The following is a 9297-nucleotide window of genomic DNA, read 5'->3' on the forward strand; positions in this document are numbered from 1 at the left end:
TTAACGGCCCAATACACACATAATCAAGTGTATTGATGTCTGAGCATCCTTGATGGTCTAATACAGGTGTGAGATTTAAAACTGGATCAGCGCGTGGAGTTGATCTGTCTAAATAAATGTTATTATGGATCAATAAGTTCTGCGCTTTCGCCTGTTTTCGCTCCAAAAGCAGGTAAAGTTACAGACTCACATATTGCCAAATTTTGTAAACCTATATATTAGTATGAAACCTCGATTAAAAACATGACCTAAAACCTGTGGCCATGAGAATATATTCTTATCATTTAGAGGTTTGCATCTCACAGTCTGAGGCTCTGCACTCCAAACAAGGTGGGGGGGCGGGTTACTCGCAACTTTTTTTTACACCTTTGTAGTAGTGGGCACTCCCACCACATGGTGATTGGCCGTCTGACAGTTTATAGCGCAGCAACATTGACGATTCAGCACAGAGTAGTTGGTTTTCAGTCCAGGCGCCTTCTGGAAGTGGCTAATACGTGTGAGCAGTTACTTTCCATTTCACCAAAAACTTCTGAACTCGTTTCGATAAATTCGTGTTATCTGTCTGTAGGCTGCCGTCGCCAGTGGTGTGCGGTAGTGTCGCCTCTGTGAGCTGTCCGGTGGCTCTCCAAAACTCCCAGCTGGACAGAGATGAGTAGTCCTGATGCGGGTTACGCCAGCGACGATCAGACCCAGGCAAGGTGTACGATGTCAGTCATGATGCCTGGAATGGGACACTGCCAGTGGGCCGACCCGCTAAGTCCTCTTGGGGACACGAAAGTGAAAACCGAGCCGTGCGCGTCCAGCTCCGCAAGCCAGAATCGCGGCAAGAGCGAGCCACGGATCCGACGGCCCATGAACGCGTTTATGGTCTGGGCGAAGGATGAGCGCAAGAGACTGGCGCAGCAAAACCCAGACCTGCACAATGCGGAGCTGAGCAAAATGCTGGGTAAGTAATTTTGTACTTTATCTCATCAATTTCGTGTTGCTTGCCTGTTTGCCAATTATTATTATGTCCGCATCCTTCTTTTGTTTTTGTTGTTTCTTAATTTAGTTTTATGTTTTATTTTAAACGGGTCGTATTAGTCCTCTGCTCAAACAACTGTAAAGTGATTGTTTAGGCAGCAGGTGATGTTACTGAAACTTACTCCCTCTGAGGTGAGCTTCAGATGGAACCTTAAAAACCTGTCCCTGTCCCCTAAAATGGCAACAAGCTATTTTTGAGTGCATCACCAGGCTGCTTACAGTATCTGCTGACATATCACTGATGTGCACTCTCCCCTTGATCTGCAGGGAAATCATGGAAAGCCCTTCCTGTCACAGAGAAGCAGCCCTTTGTAGAGGAGGCCGAGCGACTGCGGGTTCAGCACATGCAGGATCACCCCAACTACAAGTACCGTCCCCGGCGACGGAAGCAAGTGAAGAGGATTAAGAGGCTCGACTCTGGCTTTCTGGTCCATGGTGTGTCCGATCCCCAGGCCGTTTCGATGCCTGGGGACGGCAGGGTGTGTGTGGAGAGTCTGGGCCTGGGCTACCACGAGCACAGCTTCCAGCTTCCTCCCCAGCCGCTCAGCCATTACCGGGATGCTCAGGTTCTTGCGGGTCCCTCTTATGAAACCTACAGCCTCCCCACACCTGACACCTCTCCTTTGGATGCTGTAGAGTCAGAATCCATGTTCTTCCCTCCGCATTCACAAGAGGACTGCCACATGATGTCTGCATATGCTTACCACTCGCAGGCAGCAGAGTACCAGGCCCATGACCCCCTGTCCAACCACCACAGCAACGCTATCCTGCACCGACACCCTGCCTCAGCTCCAGAACAGCCTCCTCAGCCTGCAACCCTTCCCCCTTCCTACATGGGATGCCCCAACCCTCTGGCCATGTATTACACCCAGCAATGCAACCCCAGCCACCACAAACGCCATCCTGGTGGAACAGGGCAGCTTTCCCCCCCTCCTGACTCCCACTCTCATTCTGCAGACAGCGTGGAGCAGATGCATCACTCTGAGCTGCTGTCTGAGGTGGACCGCAGCGAGTTTGAGCAGTATTTGAGTTCCTCTTCAGCGCGTGCAGACATGACAGGCTTGCCATACGGGCCACACGAGGCTGGCATGCAAGGACCTGAAAGCCTCATATCATCGGTGCTGTCAGACGCCAGCACAGCTGTGTATTACTGTAGCTACAACAACTCCTAACCTCCTGTCTGGCCTGTTATCCTGCTGCAAGGACACATGCTCTGACCTCAAATCTCTGTAGCTAAATTTGAACAAAAATGTTTTTATTTTTATAATTGTTTTCACTACTGACAGAGAAGGCCCGTGAGATTATAAGGTGCAGCTTTGAAGAAGACTTTGTACTGTATCTGTGTAAGAACAGCTAAAGCCATAGTATATACTCACATGAACACTGGTTTTAACTTCCTCTCTTGCAGGGATACAATTAATTTTGTAATTATAAATTCTGTACAGTCACAGAAGGTTTATGTATATACCGAAGTGTCTTTATACTTTTTTTTCATTGTCATTTTATGTGTAAAGTACTTTGGCCAGCAAGATGCTGTTTTAAAGTGCTATATTAATAAATAAAGCTTTGATTGATTGATTGATTGATTTTTGCACTTTTGAAAAATAAAGGTTTCCTTTTACACTCATACTCTTGTATTTATTGTTCTTTTTTTTTATTTAACATTCCTGACCACGTTTGAAGACGTTTTCTCTTTTATGCAGCAGGGACACTTAAGGTCACATACTCTTACTACCTTTTATTTTAATAACCTTGTTTAATTTTTTAATGTTTTATCACTAAAAAGCAGACACTTCTGATTTTTCAGTGAGTTTATAATGAAAAAAAAAAAAATCTTTCCAGACATTTTTCCACAGCACAATTGTTCATTCAGCGTTGGTTGTGATACATATGGCACTAACCCTTGTTTGTTTTTTCTACTTCCACATGGAGCTGAATGGGCTCCCACTTGCTCACCTGGAAACAAAGGCAGCAGAAGGCTATGACCTGGCTTCCTGCACTGGACACAGTGGAGGTAATCTCAGTGTCCGTGTTTTACACAGCGCCTTGTTTCAGCAGCATGGGAGCACAGTTTATGATCTGGACATCCTGTCTGTAAAAGATTTAGTCTCCTCTGATTAATTATGTCGACCATTAACATGCACAGTAGTTAGCACACCACTATAAAACAATGGTGACATTTCATTTTGTACTTTTATACATTAAAAGATGGAATTTATAGTAATACTTCTACTCCAGATATGTATAACAACATATCAACGACATCAGGGTTTTCTTCTTTTGCGTATATTGAATAGCCATAATATATTTATTAACTAATACTAGTCTGTGACTCTGACATGAATCAGACTTATCAGGTAAAATCTTTAGGCAATAAGAACAAACCCTGAGGATAATTCTGTGTATATATAGCTGAAAAGGAGCCCCATTTTATAAATAGAGATTTTTTTTTTTTCCTATTTTAAAAGGAAAAGGTTGTTATACAGGGGGTCAGTCATCCTGACTTCATGATCCATTTTTAGCTCTTAAGAGGAAATACATCCTAGAGATGTATATATTCATGTTTTAAAATATTCTCTTATAGAAGAAGTAGAGGTTGGACCTCAAGGTAAATATTGCCAGTTCTTTGCATGACTATAATATTAATTTCAGCTCCCATTAAAGGAAAAAAAAAAATCATTAAATTGTTTAATTTATGTTTGTATAATTACAGCTTCTCCACTTCAACACACATTTTTTACACATTTGTCTGCAATGTGGGAGATGTTGGCTTCTAACTTTTTTTCTCAGCCAAACTGATTTATTTCCCTTCAGGCAACATGGTAATTGGCATGACTGTGTTTAAAGTCAATCTGCGTCTGAGTGGCAGGTTTATCCTCCCTGTTGTTACAGCTAATGGGTGCATAACAACAGGCTCAGGCCACGATCCCTGAGGCATCAATGGGTTGGAGGGGGTCAGCTGAGCAGACTTAGGGAGAGGCAGACCCCCACATGTCAGCCATGATAGTATCTCCACTCGCTAATTGATCTAAGCTAATTTATGAGGAAGGGCTCACCGAGTGGATTTGGCATTTTTAAGACACAGGATGTTGTTGATTTATGAAATGAAATGAATGTGAGACTTTTACTGTTGTGGGGATTCAAATCATTGAGCACGACTGTGCCGTATTGTTGCTGGTCTGATTTATTTAATCATTTAAATGGTAAGTGAGAGACAATGCTGGGGTAGCTTTTAGACACAGATTCTTACTTAAACCACACAGAACAGAAACATCCCATCCAAACTGATGAGCTTGAGAAGATCAGACAGGAAGCAAGGGAGGAACTGCCCAAATCCAGGTGTGCAAACTTTGGAGAGCTTGATCCAAGGGGACTCACAGTTGAAACTGTTGTCAAAAAGTGGCTTCTACAATGTCCTGAAAATAAAGGTCTGACTAGTTTGGTAAATAAGAGACTTGAGATTGTGATTTTTAAACACATTCACACACACACAAAATGACAATTTTATCCATTTGAAAGTCTACAGTATTATAAAGAGTGCCAAACGTGAGGGGTCTGAATACTTCCTGAAGATACTGTATATGGGCATATTTTTACTTCAGTATCATGGTAACAATGTAAATTCCACATACAGTACAGTATTAAATATTGTAGTTTTATCATACAAGTGTTGTTCACAATGTTGACGATATATAAGTCATACAAGTCATACTGTTAACATTAGTAGCTGTACGCATTAACAAAATGGATAGGTACATAGTATTATAAAACAAATTATGAAACAGGCCATACTCAATTCTTAAAAAATGTAAACATACAAATATTGTACGTTCATATGCAAAATCTACATCACAAACAGTGCAGTTTCCAAAATCTTATTCATAGATTGTTTTCAGATACATGAAAAGACTTTCCACTTATTTATAGGTGATATGTTTGTATCTAGTAGCAGCACTAAGAGTTTTTCAAGTAAACACAAGAAATCCAGACAGACCAAGCATTCACAGCTCAAAGCTCAGCTCAGGAAATCAGGGCTTTTGTAGGTGCAGGTGTGTGAGCGTGTGTGTGTGTGTTTGTGTTGTGTTGTCTTGCCACCAGGAGTCTGCAGAGAACCACTTGGATATTACAGCAGGATGGCTGCCTATGTTAACGCAGTAGCACTTAATCATGGCACTGCCCTAATCTAATCTCAGGTAGCTGCCTTTCACAAACACAAACACAGCTTCATTTACCAACTAAGCCATTTGCAGGTTGGTTTATTCAGACTAGCAAGATCAGTTGGATTTGACCACAATGGAAAAACAGTTCAGTTACAGAGTTTATGTGTCATAATGTCATGTTAAATGTGCCTGAATGCACAGTACAGCCTGAATAAATAAATGCACAGATAATATACCTTAACTCTTGTATCTGGATCCTCAACCAAGTCAGTTTTCTTTCACTTAACTTAGCAGCATTTAAAAAAACAACTGTCGATATCTGCATTTTTTAAAAGATTATATCGCAAAACAGTAATAGTTAAATAATAAATGGAGTAAGCTGGTTACCAATTGAAAGAAAATTAATTCACAGCAATTATGTTAACCCATCCATCCAATTACATGTAACTCATCAAGAAAACATGCAAAACATTCACTGGTTTCAGGTTTGACCAAAACAACAAATGTAAAGATGTTTTATTGGACTGTGGACAGTCATAGGTCATTTTAACAAGTTGTTAAGCAACTTATAAACTAAATAAATCTGTGATTCACTGCAATAAAACTGATCTATAATATGACAACTTGTGTCTCTAATGCTGGACATTTTCAACAAATAAGCCAACAACAAATTCAAACAGATATTCATGATCATTCATGAGTTCTTTGCATTAATGTCAACAAATATACTATGGCCCAACAAAGCTCTAAGAAAGTCTCGTCTCAAGTTACTGTAAATCATATCAAATCAAATCAAACCACCATGTTTGAAACGTATTTGCTTTCATCATAAATGTCATTCGACAATGCACACACACAAGTAAAAATACTCTCTGCAAACCAGTCAAGGTGAAGATTCCCTTGTCCAGAGAGGCTGCCCAAACTGATTAAGTCATTGATAGTAGATTGCAAATACAGCATGTGAGACAGCTGCAAGAAAGGGTGTGTCTCTTGACTAAAGCAGGGCTGGTTGCTTATAATCCCAGGCATATGCTGTCCCTCTCCGGCCTGATCGCTTTTATGGTCCCTGCTTGTCACACCACCGTCCAGTTGTGTTCTCACTATATATAGTTTCACAGATCTAGTCAATCTCCGCTCAATGCAGTGACTCAATAGTTTATTTTTCTTCTGATTCCAATCACTGTCGCACATCCAGTTCTAAATAGTTGTGGAGTGAGTTTATAAATCAAACAGGTACCCCTACGTTTTGTGCCAAGATATCAGCTGCTGTGTTCAAATTCACCAGGTTTTTTCACAAATGGATTTTTAAGTACTTTTATTGCACGGCTGCAAATCAATATTGTGAAAACATGTAACCATTTTACAGCTTTTCGTAAGTGCAACTCTCTGAACCCTCTTTAAACCTCTTATGTTGTTTTTTTTTTTTTTTTTGCTCAATGATAAAATCTGCAATGTAGTTGTTTTTACCAAAGCAGGATGTATGTGAAATTTGGTTTGCATATCTTTTGTCAGTGAATTTAGTACATTTTGTGCAGTGCAAGCTAAGTTGTAAAAAAGCATTGAGATAAATTTACAATTTACTGTAATGTAGTGTTGCATTAATATTTTCATTTTGCATATCAGGCCTATATATGTATTTGAACTTTGAAGCTATTTATGAAGAAATTTAAAAGTGAAAACTGGAATTCACAACAGGACTAATACATAAGAAAAATGTACATACAAAAAACCACTGAAAACACAAACTATGACTGATTACAAAGTGGTTATTTGCTGCCAAAGAACATTTTTCAAAGTACTTGCCACATTTGTCACATTTGTTTTACAGTCAGGAATTGAGTCAGAGAGCTGAATCGACTCCAGGCTTGTCCTGATCAGCTCAGCTCTCTCCATTCTTTTGTTTGAATCCCCTCGTGGCATTCAGGACAATTTTTAGCTCGTGTCCAGGCGGGTAGTGAGTATAAGATGACTATATCAGCAGTCAGTTTCCTCTCCCCTGTGTTTTTCTTTGGGAGGCTAAAAAGTGTTGGCAGAGTGCTGCCACACGTTGCAGTCTTTAAGTCTTGTGGCCTTTTGTTGGTCCCTGTTGGCTCTGGACCCCCCACCCTTCCCCATCTTAGAAAACATGTCAGGAAACTGAGCAATGCTGTTGTACCAAAGAACGACGTGCACTGTGACAAACTAAACATCATTAATGACTAACTTAAATTTATGGCCATTACCAAGGGAAAAGGAAAGTAACAGCAATTTCTTCAATGTGAATTAAAAGCTAAGAGCTCATCATGTAACTACTGAATTATTTTCAAACAGTTAATATATTGTAGCACACACACACCTCTCTATGTATGTATCTATATCTATCTATCTATATAAACCCCATATATATATATATATATATATATATATATATATATATATATATATATATACTGCTGGTGAAAAACCTGAAACAAAAAATATAGTTAAATAGCTAATAGTGCTAAAAACCAATATGGTTGGTTGAAGTTATTGCTAAAACCACTGATACATTTAATTAAAGAAGCGTTTATCAATAAATAAAGCTACAATAGAAAATCAGCTGAGGTGCAGCTCACAAGACAAATGTGGACCATTGTCTGTTTAGGTTCTTTTTTCTTTTTGTGGATTTTTTTTTTAATCTTCCACAGAGCACCTGTCCCCACTTCCTTGACTCCTGTTTGCTCCATCCATGAAAGATTGGCTGGGAACATCCTCTATCCAAGAGGAAACCATGCTCTGTGAAATTCACACCACTCACACCATTTTGGGAATCACTGTTAGAACTTCCTAAAAAATAAAAATACATAAAAATATAGTCTAAATAAAGGAGCTAGAGGGCAAGTGTCATGACCCAGGTCAACTGCCTTTGTTGTCTCATTGTATTTGTGAGTGTGTGAATGGGTGTGTATTGTGTGGATTTATGTTTAGGGGGAAAAAAACAGTTTTTAGCTTTTTAAGTGCAGATCATGATTTGTAGATAAGTTACTTTAGAATAAACTTGAGTTAGAATAATATCAAGCTTGGGACTTTTATAAGGTTATATACATACTGTATTTAGATCAGGATCCTATATTACTTGGTAAGAGATCTTAGGAGATCTATATTATCTATATTTATATAATATATAATACTTCTATTCTAAATACAAATAAAAAAAATAAGCTTATCCATCCCTTTGAATACAAAAACTCCACTATCTTTACATTTACATGGGAACCTTCCAATTCATGGGACCTAAATATCAGGCAAGAAAAGGTTAAGAAACCAAGCTGTTGAAGGATATTTTTAGATAAATGTTTAAATTGATTAAAAACGACAGCTTGAACAATGTCTGGACATTGTTTGGTATTTTTCAATAATACAATCTGTCTGAAAGCTGTCTCTAACACAGGAAGAGTATTTGTGCTCATGTTATCGGCTTATGAACTTCAAACAAATATCAAACACATTTTCATTGAAACAACAAACAGTCCACTTCCAGTTCCCCAAAAGCTGTTCCTCCCCCGGCAGGTCCAGTGTCCTCTATGGTGGGTCTGGTCTAACAGACCTGACAGATAATAACAGATAATAGACTCCTACTCCCAGTGTAAGAAACAGCTAAGAATCTGATCTGTAACAAAGTCATATTTTTGATTTGTTAAAGTGAAATCCTGATTTGATGTGTTCTTCATTAAAAGTTAGTGTAGTGTTTGGATAAAATTAGTTGTGCTATTGAATGTTGCCACTAGGGGTCAGCTGTGCACAAACATTCGCCAGGATCTGTAAACAGGAATAACAATTGATTGGAAATGAGATAAGTTATATTGTTAAAATTCTCTTGAAATGTAAACACTAGCTTTAATTTTGTATGAATATTTGCTCATATAATTTATATATATTATTACATTTAATGGCCTTTGGGATTTCGCCACAGCTATTTGACAAAAATATCTAAGATCTGTGCACTAGCAAATGTCAGTCAGTTATTTCTTACATCTTTGCTTAATGGTTAAAAATGTTGGATTTATTATGACCTCACAACTGTAAAAATGTACAAAAGTCTCAAAGTTTGATTAGACATATAAACAATGACCACCTTAAGCATGACATAATCACT

General features: G+C 38.9%; 1 protein-coding gene across 1 annotated transcript; it reads left to right on the plus strand.

Annotated features, from left to right (window-relative positions):
* Window positions 1-426: 426 nt before the first annotated feature.
* sox17 (SRY-box transcription factor 17) lies at window positions 427-2652 on the plus strand. The gene is made up of 2 exons (XM_026292917.2): window positions 427-946; window positions 1291-2652. The coding sequence occupies exons 1-2, from the start codon at window positions 649-651 to the stop codon at window positions 2193-2195; spliced, it is 1203 nt and encodes a 400-aa protein (XP_026148702.1). The 5' UTR covers window positions 427-648; the 3' UTR covers window positions 2196-2652.
* The last annotated feature ends 6645 nt before the right edge of the window (window positions 2653-9297 follow it).

Source organism: Mastacembelus armatus, chromosome 20 (genome assembly GCF_900324485.2).
Source record: "Mastacembelus armatus chromosome 20, fMasArm1.2, whole genome shotgun sequence".
NCBI classification, from domain to species: domain Eukaryota; kingdom Metazoa; phylum Chordata; class Actinopteri; order Synbranchiformes; family Mastacembelidae; genus Mastacembelus; species Mastacembelus armatus.